At 35.4% G+C, this 16037-nt stretch overlaps 1 protein-coding gene across 3 annotated transcripts; it reads left to right on the forward strand.

Moving 5' to 3' along the window:
- The first annotated feature begins 343 nt into the window (after positions 1-343).
- Positions 344-12545, forward strand: AKNAD1 (AKNA domain containing 1). Of its 3 annotated transcripts, XM_061465158.1 has the most exons (15): positions 344-1501; positions 2259-2318; positions 2639-2768; positions 2878-3029; positions 3140-3199; positions 3686-3819; positions 4154-4289; positions 4731-4891; positions 5741-5831; positions 6467-6573; positions 7887-7972; positions 9381-9503; positions 10565-10646; positions 11481-11628; positions 12247-12545. In XM_061465158.1, the coding sequence occupies exons 1-15, from the start codon at positions 389-391 to the stop codon at positions 12367-12369; spliced, it is 2706 nt and encodes a 901-aa protein (XP_061321142.1). In that variant the 5' UTR covers positions 344-388; the 3' UTR covers positions 12370-12545. The 3 variants fall into 3 exon arrangements, with proteins under 3 accessions (XP_061321142.1, XP_061321143.1, XP_061321145.1); XM_061465159.1 differs by lacking the exon at positions 2259-2318; XM_061465161.1 differs by lacking the exon at positions 2259-2318 and having other exon boundaries at positions 12250-12545.
- The last annotated feature ends 3492 nt before the right edge of the window (positions 12546-16037 follow it).

Genomic DNA, 16037 nt, shown 5'->3' on the forward strand with positions numbered 1-16037 from the left:
CAAAAGCTAAGAGAAAGTGTATTACTTTTTTTAAAACTGAGGTTAAATTCTACTACCGTTGTTAGCTCCATCACAAAGGGTTTTACTCTATAATACTACAGAAAGATTAAGAACAAGGACAAATACCTGGTGCTAAGCTCAGTTCTCTTTTTCACAATGCTTTTGGCATTTGTGTCTACTTCCTCCGGTCATTAAGCCAGACTTTCCTAGTGTAAATAAGAAAACATCCAAGTCAGGTGGATAGTCCTAAAAAGCCTACAGTAGGTAGCAGACACAAGCACATTTTATTCTCAGATGTATTTAAGTATAAAATAATTATTACTCATACGTTACAGAGTTTGATCAATGCATTAATAAAAGCTCTACCCAGAAGTGGAGAAGCAATGGCATGTATATTTTATGTAAACTGGACATGGAGAGTACAAAGAAGTGCAAACCATCAGACTGGATGAAAACTCAAATGAATAGTTTATTTTCAGATGATAGAGGTTGTATCACAGATGCAACTGATGAGGAACAAGATGACTTACCATACGATGGAGATGCAGGAGTAAACTGTAAATACAATGATGATTCAGGTAATTTGAATGACTGTACTTGTACAAGAGAGATTTCTGGTATTTTAAACTTAGTCTGTTCTGAAGATAACAAAAACATAAAAACAGCAGCAAATTACAAAACTCATTCACAACCTGAAGAATTCTCCAGTCACCACTGCAGAGGTGCCGTAGGAACAATGGGAATTTCAGCTGAAATGCCTGGAAGTCAAGCTCCCTTTAAGAAAGAACTACCTATTAGTAGTTATAGTAAAGCAGATAGCAAAGAACATCTAACTCACTCAAAAATGTCCAATGTCCTCCTGCGTCATTTTTCTAAAGGAGAGTTAACAAGCACATATCGGTTAATTGAATGCGAGACAATACCAGAGACATCTCTTACGGAAAGTATCAATGACACCGTAAGCAAACCTGAGCCTTCAGAACATGTCAAAGGCCTTTTGGCACATGAACAGTGGGCAACTAACTCTGCAGAATATCACTTGGAAAAGCACGAGGAAGTAAATAGTGGTGATAAAAATAAAAATTTGCTCAATGAGAACAGACCTGTTTCAAAGAAACCTATTTCTTCTACTGCTAAGTGTGGGTACAAGCAAGAAAATTTACAATTAATTAATGAGAACAATACCACACACATATTTCAGAACATGAAAGAAGAGAGCACCCTGTTTAAGAGAACAGTTTCACCTCATCAGCTCAAATGTGAGCAAGGTCAAGCTCACTACTGCCTTCCTGACTTCTTCCAAGTTCCTTCAGAAGTTAAAGTACCAACAAGGAGTGACAACATTAACTCAGTTCCAACAACTGAAACAGCAAAATCCTTCCCTATTTCACTATGTAAACCAGTAACTGTGAAAGTTATAGAAAATAAGAACTATTTCAATTCTGCTGCAGTGGGGAATAGTGAAGAATCAGGCATTCCAGAATGGCTGCAACAGCTGGAGGTAATTAAAATGCTTTAATTCTTAATATTTGGTAAAGATTGCTTTACCATTAGAAGATACTGTGTCCAACTACCATGACTAGTTCATGCAGGCAGCCTATAGGTATCAGCAAGTATGTCACCACAGTCCACAAGCCAAATCAAATATTGTGGGATTGAATTTATATGAAATTTAGATTACCAAATATTTAGTGATGCTCTGGAGTGTTATTTGCAATTATAAAGCATCCCATCAAACCATTAGGATAATCACAATAAATTGTTATTTCCAGTATTTTGGTGAATTTGAACATCTACATGTAAGTACTTTAAAGATTATTCTTAAAACTACATTTTTATACTGTACCTGTGTTTGATAGGCATCCTTGCCTTTTTCACATAGAATCATAGAATAGTTAGGGTTGAAAAAGACCTTAAAATCATCCAGTTCCAATCCCCCCTGCCGTGAAAAGGGATGCCTCACACTAGACCATATCGCCCAAGGCTCTGTCCAACCTGCCCTTGAACATCTTAATACTCTTCAACTATTTCAGCTGTATTAACTGACAAGTCAATTCTTTTTAAATAATTAATTTGACAACATTTATTGTAGTAAATTTCTTTTAAAGTTTGTTAATAATTTGATAATCTCTTCTCCGTTTCATGCCATGGAGTTGACTGACAGAGCTATACAGATGCTTAAGTCCATTCCTAGATTGCTCTCTCAGTGAATCATTTGAGTTGTAACAAGTTTTAATACTTTTCTGGCTGCAAACAAGATGCTGACACAGCACCTTGACACCCAAAATCATATCGACCATCTGAGAGTGAATCCTAAGGTAAAAATCTCTCAAATAAGCTTTTTGTTTCCTTCTCCTTGATCTCTAGAACTATAAATAGTTCTCAAAACTATCTTGTCACCTTCATATTATACATCCCATTTATACAAATCCTGTTTAGATTTTCACAACATAGAGTTTAAGTATTTAAACAGAAAGACACTATACATATATCAAACTATAAACACAAATTATATGGGATTGTTATAATAAACATTTCATTAATATTAATAACTTGCATTGTGTTTTATTTCTAAATTTCTTGTTTATGTCCATAAGTGTTCTTTATATTTTTACAACCAAATTTCTTGTTTTAACAGGTACTTACTCAGTCAGATTGTCCAAATGCTAGCATTGCTGTTTACTCAGGAGACACTGGAATGCCCTCTGAAGTCTTTACATTACATGCTCCAATCCCTATACAATCTACACATGGTTTGTCTCAAGCAAGTAAATAATTACCGTATGCAAATTACTACTTTATGTAATTTATTAGCATTTATGGGCAGACTCTTTGGGCAGAAATTCCAATGGATTAATCTTCCCTTGTATTCTGTAGGATTACAGTATGGAACTACAGCATCAGCATTACCAGCAGTTGGGACAGTAGAAGCATACTGTCCAAATCCTTCTAATTTACTGCCAGAACTAACACTAGGAGAAAAGATGACTCAAATACTAAAGGATCAGACAGATGAAGTGATAAAGAAAGTAAGGGGCTCTGTTTCAATATATACCTTCTATTGATGCTCAGATTTTATACTCATTTGTCATATTCATTTTTAAAATCCTTAATAAAATTCTAATATTTTGTCTTGAAGGTGGAAGACTTCTCTAAGCATATGACCCAAGAGACATTACTTTTACAAGACAACCGTCTGGTAATTTATGTATTTTCACTTATCTGAAATGCACTTTAAATGGCTGTAGACTCAATGTGCAGGCAATATACTCCATCTTTTCATCAGAGGTGTTTAAAAATACTTTTTTTCTTCATCTCACACAAATTATGAGTTTAAAAGGCAATAATCAAAGTCTTCAGTAGGTGGCTGAATTTTTAAATCTCTTTAAGCATTACAATTCAAAACTATTAGCAAAAGGCATTAAGTTTCCATATAAGTTACTAATTTTGACATGCAGGGTGTCCATTCATAAGTCATGGGTTAGTATTTTAGTCATACACAACAGAGCAGCACAGAGTACTAAGTGGATATACAAGATGCAGTCCTGTTCCAATCCACAGCAGTACCAGAATTCTTAACAACTTCACTGTCAACAGCATCTAGCTTACCTAGCACAAGTAGCTATCACTATGGTGTGCTAAATCATAATGACAATTGCTATTGAATTATTTCTTATTGGTGAAGGCATTAAATCAATTGAAAAGATACCTTGATGCCTTGGAAAGGAATTACTTAACAGCTAGAGAAGAGCACCATAATTTGCAGCTGCAGAACTACAAGGACAAGTCTATCAACGTTGGAGAGTTTGATCCTGAAAGGTCAGAAGTGATAATTAGTACCTCAGTCTATTTTCTGCATTTTGAGTGTTTTACAACCAGTACTTCATTTATCCATTACAATTTTAAGTGCAAACATTATCTTAATACTATATGCAGTAAACGAAAAGTGATTGGCCAATATTTATCTTGGGCTTTATATATCCTAGTAATCAGTAGGCTAATTGATTAATTCAAATACTTCAGAAGGGCTCAATGAATTCCAGTTTATTTCATATCCTATGGGAAGTGTACTGCAATGCCCAATATGGTTATTATAGTAATAAATAAAGTATCAGTTTATACATATTTCACTGTGTATTGCAATTGCATTTAGAAAGTTGGAAGGGGAAATATTTAGACTTGGCATGCTGCTTGAAGACATCCAAGAACAAACTGATGACAGCAAATGCAACTCGTCTTCTTTGCTTACTTCCGATGAATTTGCCCATTCACCATATTCCCTTTGTGAGGTAATTCTTACTATTTCAAATCTACAGTTACTCTATTTTAAGTAAGAAAATACAAGCAGCTATTTTAAACTTTTACAAAGCTGTCTTTGCTTTGGGAAACTACCCACCATCATTTAGTTGAAAGAAATACTACTTCATCTGTCCAAGATTCTGAACTGCAAAATTACTGGAAGATCAAACATTATTATGCTATAGAAAACTAAGTTTACTGCCAAGGATGGCAGTATTTTGTCCTAGATCATAAATGCACAGAAAGTAATCTTACGGCCTTCTACACATCCGTAGACAAATATCAGCAAATGTTTTCATAGCCCATGTTTCAGAAAACATTTTTCCCTGAATCCCAAGTTAGGGACACTGAAAATGCTAGCTGGTAGAAGTCACATACTTGCAATGCAACAACCACATACTACCCCTCTATGCTATGCTTACTTTGTACAGAGCTCAGTAGTTTCAAGCACTGCTGATCCCCCAGAAAGAAGCAGCATTGAAAACTTATTTCTTTCCAACAATGAGGGAAAAAAAAGTCAGACAATTGATGTAATCCCACAGACAAATCAGTTTTCTTCAGAAGGTGACAAGTGTAATCTCTGCCTTCACACGTAAGTGAAAACTTTGAAATATCTATCAGTTTTTATAAAAGTTTATCTAAAATTATTTGCTGAATATAGAAAATTCAGCATGTCTGGAATTTCTGAAATCAACAGGGATACTTCCAGAGCTCATAGCAGCGTTCCAGTATCTGAAGGGGGCTTACAGGGATGCTGGGGAGGGACTCTTCATTAGGGACTGTAGTGATAGGACAAGGGGTAACGGGTTAAAACTTAAACAGGGGAAGCTTAGATTGGATATAAGGAGGAAATTCTTTCCTGTTAGGGTGGTGAGGCACTGGAACAGGTTGCCCAGGGAGGTTGTGAATGCTCCATCCCTGGCAGTGTTCAAGACCATGTTGGATAAGGCCTTGGGTGATTTGGTTTAGTGTGAGGTGTCCCTGCCCATGGCAGGGGTGTTGGAAGTTGATGATCTTAAGGTCCTTTCCAACCCTAACTATTCTATGATTCTATAATTCTGTAACTACATACCCAAGAATTCCTTCCAGCCTGGCATTGCTACCTTTCTGGGTTTTATGGACCTCAAAGTATTTCCTGAAGCCAAAACACTACCATCAGTTTCACTAGGAGCTAAATCCTACCGAATGCACTGCATCATGCAAAATTCACTGACACTGAGAATGACACTGCCAGTAAAAGTTACTTGGCAATATTTGTGTGGGCTTTTTAATTAAACAAGAAAAGGGAGGGATGCAGATATTGACCTAATTTGCCATCAAACCTTTGTGAAGCAATTTTATGTACCATCTCTGCCCTTCTGGGAAGTTTTATCTGGGGTATTAATCATATCTCTGTGAGATTAGAAAAATAAAATTAATTTTTTTCCCTTAACCAACTGAGGTTACAAAAGAGAGGTGAATCAGCTTCCAGAAGACAAAGAGAGCCTCTGAGAAAAGGTCTGCTAGCAAATAAGCATTCTTCCAATGTAATGGTATGCGATGTGTTTCCATCCTCACTTTTTTTTTAACTTACATTATCTTATCCAGCTTTGAGATAACACATTTTTCTCTTCAGTAGTTGCACAGCATGATAGCTCATCTTTGTGGGTATTACAGCATATTGTAACATTAGAATCATAGAATGAATAGTGAAAACAAAACATTGCTGAATTGGTTTCCAAAGGAGAAATTTAAAGGACTCTCAAACATTTTAGAGATCTGTGATAAAATTGGTTTCCCTCAGGAAAGACTTAACTGTGTTTATTAGCCTGACTTTATTATTTGTTCAGAGAGCAAAAACCTTCAAACAATTGCTTGCCTTTAAACATATTTAAAACACAGAAAGATTCATTCATATATACTAATCTTTCTAAAAGCAACATGAAACCTGTCTTGAATTCGAAGTGCTCAGACAATAAAGTGGTCATATTCTTCCCAGTCTGCTCTACAGACAGAATTGTGAAAAGATAAATCAAATTGTAGACTTGATGGTAACTAAAAGCAATACAGAACTGATGTGCAAACACTGTGATTGTTTGTACTATCCTGTTTGATATGTCATACAGTTACAATACACAGTAATATAAACAATCATATATACATTTGGTTTGCCTTCTGTGTGCAACAGAGATGCCTTTCACCTGAGCAGAAATATCCTGCTGAGGGCCTTGCATGCCACAGTCAGGATACATCAAGTAAAAAATTTAATGCTGATGAAGATTCAAGTATGAATGGGTAAGTGCATCATGTATTTTGCCTTGTCATATATTTGGTTTCCTGCAGCTAAGTGAATGGATACATGCACGTACATTGATATGTCTCTATACTGGACCCTGCCTGAAACACCGAATGACATCTTTAATACAGATAAATGAGATGACAATCTTGTTTTTAAGTTTATCAGCAGATAATCACATAAGGTATGTGGTAAACCAGATGACCAGAGAAATGGCAGAGCTCCCATTAAAGAGAGGATTACATTCATATTATAAAGTATCCCATCTCAGTAGAATATTGGACCACCATAAGGTTTAGAGTGCTTAAGTGGTACAGAGTTATTTTAATAGCGTATTAAGAGAAGAGGCTTTGTCTTGGTTCTCTGTTGCTTCATGTCAGCATCCCAAACAGGGGTGACTACAAAGTGTTCAGCAACGTAAAATGTTTGAAGTTATCACTGTCATCAACTACCTCATAGGCCTTGAAAGAGATCATATGGCTACCTCTACGTGTATTACAGAGTGACCCTTACATTTGAAAAGTTTCAGTTATAGAAATCTCAGTGTGATGAAATAAATCTACATGTGTTATTTTGGAGTTTCAAATTTTGGCAAATCTCTAACCAAAGCTAGATCTCACCATACATGCAGCGTAGAACACAATAATATTAATCTAAATATAAATGTTAATCTTTATGTAGTAGAATTCACCTACTTTTTTTTCCCCCCCCACCTGTCATTTAAAGAAAGTTAGCTCCATTTCTGATAATTATTTTCATGAATTAGTAGAATACTTTCCAAGTAAATATGATGATACTGTATGCCTTAAGTTGAAAATAGATGTAAAATAACACAAACAAGGAACTTGGTTCTTGTTCTGGGAGAAAGTACATCTCAAATATTCCTCTTATTATCTGAAGGCAGTAAAATTAAAGCCTTAATAGCTCAAAGCTACCAAGAAACTATATAATCCTTACCATTGATATTTTGATGCAACATATATAAATACATAGGATTTTCATACTAATTTGCTATTCAGAGATATGATTATTAAAAGCTCTACTTTTAAGTACTTTTAACAGCTCTGGTAGTGGAGTCCTTTTGTCAGAATGTGTGCTTTAGCTAAAGGGGTAACAATTTCCCAATTGGTTAATTTTTAGTTTAAGCTTCTACTTAGCACTTTTTCAGATAACTGATACAGGTAGAGTTGTTTCTAAGGGTAAATCTGATTTCTCCTTAAGTAAGAAGTGATCAAACATTAATATAATATGCTTATAAGGCTCGTTATAAAGGTGTTAAGGTACAATTAATATTCTGTTTTCGTGCTCTAAGAAACACAAACATACAGGAAAAGAAAATCGGAACTTGTTCACTCTTCATGCAGAGAAAACCAACTGATTTATCAGACAGCAACCTGAGTAAGTAGTGATGGCATACAAAGGCCAGAACTGTGCTTCTGCCTACTACTGAATCATGTTCAATGCATACCTATCACATCTCAGCAGCTTGAATTTTTTTTTTGTGGTTTTAACAGATGTTACTGCTTAGCACAGCACAAGACACTGAGACAGACTAAGAGACAACAGACGTGCTGCAACAGAATTTCCAGTTAAATATGAGCAATAAAAAAAAAAGTGTTAACTCTGGGTCTAGTCAAACACTAAAAAGCAGTTTGCCCGAGAGAAGCCATGATACCTCTATTCTCAGAGATATTCAAAACTCAAATGGACAGAGTCCAAAGCAACTTCATCTAAGTTGTGTGCACACAATGCTTTGATTTTGCTTTTTCTCATTATTATGTACATATATTTCATATCCTAAAAGTGGGATTTAAAACATGGCAACTGAAAAATTTCACATCAGTACTTCCAGGTTTAGTTTTTGGATTCAGCATTCTTATTCTGCAAAAAATCAAAGATAAAAAAGTTTTCCTAAATCTTTGACCTATTCAGGGTTGACACAGGCTGAAAATACTCTTGTTCCTTAGTCCAGCCCCTAATAATATAAGTTCATTGAATCCAATATAGATCCCACACAGGCTGCTGAGCTGGTTACATCAATAGACAAGCCATCCCAGACTCCATGTCTTGGAGGTTCACTGAGAATCAGTTGGCATTTGTTTCTGTTATGGCATCCCAATCTTGTCTTTCCACTGCAGAATACTCCGAAGCAGTTAGTACCCCAAAACTAAAAAAAAAAATAATAACATGGGCTGTCCTAGATTCAGTTTTAAGTCTGAATATGTAGGTTATTCTTACCTTTCGTCTGCCTGTTGTCCTTGGCTTCTCTGCAATATCCTTTCACTTTAACGTAAAACACTAGAGGCCATTATTGTTAGTACTAATTTGTGCAATAGCTAAAGAGTACTGTACTAGATCTACCAAATTCTGCTGTCACATTCCTCTTAGGCTGCATTGTTTTCACAAAACTATGGAGATGAGAGAGCTTAAAAAAAAAAAAAAAAAAAAACAAAAAAACCCACCAAACACACACACACAAAAAACCAACAAAATCTGAAAACCAAAAACAAACCAACAAAAAATAAACCAAAAAAAAAACCAAACAAAAAACCACACAAAACACCAGTTCTCAGACTAGAAATAACCACCCCCAAAAAAAAAAAAAAAAAAAGAATCTACATTTGAGACAGTCTTTAAAATTCAGTCCTCACCTGTGATGGACAAAAAAGTACTACTTCAAATTGCAGCAGTGTTAGTAGCAGCAAAGTGCTCAGAAATGATGGCGCTGAAAGACAAATAATTACCTAGGTACACAGGCCAAAATTTCTACTATTTCAGACCTTTTTAATTTATTTTTGGGATTTAGGCAGCAATTCAGAAGACATCTCTGCCTACAATTCCTATAATGATTCACCAAACAAGGAACTTATGAATTGTGAAAATGGAAGATACAAAACATTCAAGAAAAGGTCATACGGAGAGAGAAGAGGTATAATATTCGCAAAAATATTAATACCTATGCAAAAATATTTTTAATAGTGTTTGGTTTTCTAAACATGTCTTTGTTTTCAGGGTTTAGATGCAGATGCCCTACAGGAAGCAAAGATCAATTTCAACTCAGGAATTACAAAGTCTGTTGAGTCTTGTGCCAAATGTAGAAATAAATGTTGGGGTTCATCTTATAAGTATGATGTGTAGTGAAATAATTACCTATCACAGGTTAGATTTCAAGAGGCAGAAGGCCACATTGCAACTATCAGGTCAAATTTAATTTGGTATAAGCAACCAGAAGTAACAATAGATGTGTACAGATCTTGTATATCAACATCAGCGAACCCAACTTTTACACACCTGGCCAAGTTTAGTCACCATACACACCTTACCCGATCTTCATGAGAAGAGTCCCTTCCATGGTTCATTTATGACAGGAAAATCTCATTTTGCAGTGCCATAAAGAATAATTTTTAAAATTGGGTATTACTATGCCAACTTTCAGTGCTAGCTGTTACCTAAAGTAAACAAGTACTAAAGAAGATTCTATCTCCACACTCAAAATTGTGTGACACACAAAGTCAAGAAAAGCCTTATTTTATAAATAATATTTATAACATTGAACGTGTAGCTTTTAAAGTCTCTTACCTCAGACTCCTCTCTACACCGTAGAAAAAATTGCATACAGAAAAATACAAATTTTCAGCAGTGGGAAGGAAGTACAAATTAGTTACTTCTTTGTATAAATTCTATAAACCTGTAAATCAAAGAAGTATTCATTTAATGATTAGGATTATAGGAGTCTGATTACATTTTGCCTCTGTGGTCTTTCACTGTATGAAATTAATATAAATCTTCGTACTGTTTACCACAGAACTAAATTCAACAGCAAACACAAAAAGGTTAATCTGTCCTCATTTACAGAAAGAACCATGTTTAAGTTTTATTCAGGAATGATATTTACTTGATTTTTTATGAATGCCAAATGAAGAAAAATTATAAATACCTAGCAAATTACTTTTTTTGTCTTTGTTTTAAACATGGCCTCAACTACTCCAGCTTATTCACAGCAAAGACTTTCCTCTCAAAAGGCTCAAAAAAATAAACAGCCACGTGAACTTGTAAACAGACTTTCTGCAAGGTAAGCTGTAGCAATAACTATATAGTACAACAGAAAATGCCATCATTGAAGATTCAGCAAGGAAAAAGCAACTCACCAGTATCAAACAGAAGGAAAGTTTCATCTTTGCAGTGTATGCTGTATATTAGAATTTTAGTCATTAGTGAAATGAAAACACTTAAGAATTATTTACACTTGCTATTAGGTTAAGAGTAGTTCTTGAATGTTTCTAATTTAAGGAAGAGTAAATACAAACTTCTTCAACTGACACATTTAGTAGTAAAAAAAAAAAATATTTCACTTGATTAAGAGGATGCTCCCATTCACAGATTAAAAAGCAGATCTGCATTAGTTAAAACTTGTTAAGTTCTGTTTGCTGCCATTTCTTTATAGGTAATAGTTCTATTTTAACTATTGTTAACATTAAATTATAGAGGGAGTCTGAGAAGTAAAATGGATTCTTAACTGTAGGCACAGACTAGACTGAAATTCAGGCAATTTTGTCACCATAGTTTTTGACAGCATTACTCAGGCATTTCCAGGCAATTGCCTGGAAACACAGCAGCTGGACTTGAGAATTAACACATAGACCACTCAGAGAAAGCACCAAGAACGCAATACTATTTTGAGTGATTTCCTGACTCTGCATCCTTGCATGTTTTCTATCTTACTGCAATACAGATGTAACACAAATTACAATGGACTCTGTTTTACAGTTAAATGAAAAATTCTACTCACTGTAAAATTAACTTGCTACCGAGTATGCTGTCAAGATACTTGTATATTTATTTCATATTTTAGAAATTCTTTGTTTACTAAAATTGTTCGTATTTATGCTATGCATCCTATTTTTAGGCAAAACTCAGAGGCTGCCAAAACCTGCTATTCAAGCACATATGATAAAATTATTCTTTCATATCACTGCTTACCCAGCAAGAAGTCTGGCCAAACCAAATCTGCAATCAACATCAGATACAGAAATGCTAATGAGTCCAATGCAAATGTAAGACTTCAGAGTGAAAATTAAAAGCCACACAGCTATCCTGGGAAGCTTTCATCCCCACATGATGACACAGTTGAACATCCCATTCTTAGCAAGTTGTCTATTACAACCTAAGCATGTCTAGTCCTTCTGAGGATAAGACAGGAGGGAGTTAAAATCCCAAGTATTTTAGCTTATGTATTAGTATGTTATTTCGTATGAGTATGTTACAGACTCTTTATGCAACTCAGTCCCTGCATAAATGGGAAAAGGAACAGAAAAGGATCACTGGCTCTTATTTCTGGAATTATATTTCATATACTGAAATAAAACTTCATACAAACCACTATCAAAACCTAAAGAAAACCTTCCCAATGCCACAAACATGCACCACACTGGGCTTCTTTACAAATGTGTAAACATCTCTCAGTTGAAAGGATTACTCAAAGAGAGAAATAACTAACAGGTACTTCCAACTTGAATACCGGAATGGTCTCACATGACTCAGAATTTTTTCTTCTCAACATGTATTCAGAGTGAAAACACTGCACAGAACCTTAAACAAACCTAATTTTCTATTCTACACCTATATAAACATCTGCCTGTAGTATTAACATGCTGTATTTTATTATTTCCCAGCAGATTTTACATTCTGCTCTGGATCATGCCATACAGACAGCAAACATTTTGAAGAAAGCTACCGAACGAATGGTACAAGCAGTTTCAGAAGATCTGGCTAAAGTTAAAAGGAAGCAGCTTTAATTACCCAGTTTCAAATGCTGTATTGTTTTGCTGGTTGATACTGAAGCATCAGTATCTCTACAAATATGAAATAATAAATACAAAGATCAGAAAGTCAGCTTTGTTAGTTGTTCTGTAGCTATCAGTACTAAACCAAACTAGAGCTTATTGGTATTACGTATGTTCACACTCGGTCTCTGACCTGGCAAAAGAATTCCTAAATGTACCGAGAGTCTTCAAGATGTTGGCTCATCCCCATAGCACAGCTACCTTCTCTGAGTTTTCATTTAAGATAGCGTAATAAAAATTGGCTTAAACAAGCAAAGGTAACTTTTTGACTTTATCCCCTCCCACCCCTCAATAAGCTCAGATTAAGCTAAGAATAAAGCTCAGTGATTACTACATATATTTTCTTGCCACACCTTAACAGCAGCTGCTTAAGCACAACAACAGGAAATAGCCTCTGCATCTGCGACATCAATAAGCATTATGCTCACATACCAAGTTGTAATTAATATTTGTAATTATTTTGTTTTTAGAGTGCCCTACATTGGGAGTTGTTTTTAAAGGACTTGCACATCTCAGTAACTGAGTATTACCATCTGTTGTGTAAGTACTCCGAACAACTACATTTTCTGTTTCTTCAATGCAGTGTCCTTACCCTGTCAGATATTTGGCTTTGAGAATTTACATTTTAGTAAGTAGGTTGGAGAATTTTAAGATGCTGTAGAAATACAGTGGGCCAAGAGGAGTCATATTACCTTCCTTCTGAAATCCATTTAACTGCAGTTATTACAAGCAGGTTAACAGCCTTATATTACCAGGGATGTTATTCACTGAAGCAATTTCCAAGTATATAAGAACTGATGGAAATCAAGTTAGAAGAGACTGTGCATTGCTTAAATAGACAGTCATTTTCAGGGAAACCGGAGTGGTTTCATCAGCTGATGGATACAGAGATAACTAGACTCTATTCATGCAAGCAGGGACAGCTAAACTTGCTGCTGTGTACCACTGGATTTACTAGCCTGAGTCAACAGCTTTTTGTTTTTCAGGGCTTCTTCCACACCTGACAGCCAACAATACTATTAACCTTCCTTTTCTTTGTATATCCTTATAACTTGATTTGCCTCTGCTTATTATCCATGGTTTTGCTTTATTTAGCTTAAGACAACAGCACAGGTGAAAGGCTCACTAGCCTTTGAAGTTGCTGGATTAATGTTTGGAATGTTCCTTAATAGGAACATTAATTTCATTGTTAAAGTAATTGCTATAGATTTCATAGATCCAATTAAAAAAAAAAAATTAATCTCTACCATAGAAATCTTCCCGCACCCCAAGAACAGCTAGACCTTTTGTTCATCCTGGGTCACTGTCTGAACCCGCTGTCCCAGATGTGACAGCAAATGCCCAAGAATAAAAAAACAGCAGACAAGCACATAGCGACATTTACTGAGAACATTCTCTGGGAAATTGAAAGCTCAGAGTCCTTCACCATCAACAGGAATATCTTTAATAGCCCCATAGAGATTTTTCTCCCATGTGTGCCAAGGTTTTTGCCCCTCCTTCCCTCCCAACCACCCACCCACCCACCCCCACTCCCCCCCCAAATAAAAAGTTTAAAGCATGTTATATTACTGCGCCATGTCTCACTTGTTTTCTCCTTGATCAAGGATCCTATTCTAGCCATTCTTGACATGGAAATTATTCCATACCTTTTCATCATCTCTGCATCTTGTCCAGATTTCTAGATTCAACTTAAGAAATATTAAAGGTATTTCCAAGTGCAATTTATCTAGGCGAATCAGACCAACATGTGCTTATGTGATTCTGGGCTCACATTTATGGGACAGGAAGCTATTTTAAGATGCATAATATGAAAACAGGAACTTTCAAAATTATAATATACCTTGTACACTTACTCTAAAATATTAGGGTTGGGGGGGAGACTTTTATCTTGATACAACTCTTGCCCATTCTTGATCTTGATAAAACAATTTTTGATCTAGAAAAGCAGCAAGAAGATCCTTGGGAAAAACAAGTAAGTATCTTTACAAGAAATCTGCTCCCATCACCACCACCACTCCCTTTCGCAAGCTCCTGTAACAAACCAGCTGTTTTCAGCTACATATCTCTGCAAGATTTCTCTTCTTAAAGCACCTCTCTTAATCCATCTTTGCAGTAAGGCTTGGCTTTGCTTTCTGGAAACAGCAGATGATGGGTTCAAAAGTCTTAACTCTTGTATTTATCAGCTATCAAATTTTGAGCTAGCGATAGCACTTAGACTATCAAGTGTCTGCTTTCAGCTTAGCTGCCAAATCCATAAAAGTAATCAAACATTTCAAGCTGTTATTTCTTCAACTCTCAATATCAATACAATAGATTCTATATACAACTGTATTTCAATTATTTCAGTCCTTAAGTAGGACACTTTGATATCAGTTATTATGTTCTGTATTGCTTTTAAGTTTTTGGAGTAGGAAAAAAAAATGCAATTACATATTGCTTTTACACTGAACTTGGGTTCTTCTTGCCAAAGCGTAAGGACTCCTAACTTTAATTTTTTAATACTGATTTCAAAGTGTGCATCTTCAGTAAAAAAGTGTTGAGCACTGCATCTCTTAAACACATACTTTTACTCTGGATTTTTACTGTGATATTTAGAGCCAGAAACTAGAATTCAGATAAACATAAGTTATCTCTGCTTGCTTTTTTTTTTTTTTATGTTTTGATGCACATGACGTTTAATGAACCAGTTAAGGAGGTGTCGTTCCTGAATTCCCACTGAAAATAAAGTCAGAATACATATTTAACTCACGTATATGCATTTGAAAGCTACAGCCACTTATCCTCATCACACACCATGTCCTGCAACATTCTAGAATCATTACATAGTATTATCTGATTTCATTCCTGTCTGATGCAGAGGGAAGGAATTTGACCTTTTCCACCTTCTAATTAACTTTGACTGAATTTATCTATCCAAAATATTCTCTTAACTTACTAGTTAACCTGAGGGCAAAATTAAGGGTAAAGAAACAAAACCACCTTTCTGCAAAACAAGAAGTTAATATCCTTACAGTTGGCAAAAACATAAATAGAAAGCCATGAGTGATCTCATCCTTTTCATTACAACATTTCTCTCAGATTCTACATACAACAAGCATTTCAAGGCACATCAATACAACATCGCTTTAAAAGATCCATAATTTAATTACTGAAGTAATTTTCCAAGACAAATCTAAGTATTACCAGTATTACAGAATATAATTTAGAACTTCTCTGATCCCCTTCAACACAATTTATGTATTTCTTTCTTAGTATGTAATGAAGTAGAAGAATACAGTAAATCTCTTGAATGCATCAAACTTTTGGTGTTTGGTTTACTTTTTGCTTAAAGAATCAAGCCATTTGAAAAATTCAACTACTTCCCTTCTTTTACTCTCCTTTTTCACTGCCTCCACTCCCTCAAAAAGGGATTTATAGAATCAGAATCGTTAGGGTTGGAAAGGACCTTAAGATCATCTAGTTCCAACCCCCTTGCCATGGGCAGGGACACCTTACGCTAAACCATATCACCCAAGGCCTCGTCCAACCTGGTCTTGAACACTGCCAGGGATGGAGCATTCACAACCTCCCTGGGCAACCTATTCCAGTGCCTCAGCACCCTAACAGGAAAGAATTTCCTC

This window comes from Pezoporus flaviventris, unplaced genomic scaffold (assembly GCF_033815535.1).
Source record: "Pezoporus flaviventris isolate CSIRO_AGI_PZ_B2104156 unplaced genomic scaffold, CSIRO_AGI_Pfla_v1 ptg000040l, whole genome shotgun sequence".
Taxonomy (NCBI): domain Eukaryota; kingdom Metazoa; phylum Chordata; class Aves; order Psittaciformes; family Psittacidae; genus Pezoporus; species Pezoporus flaviventris.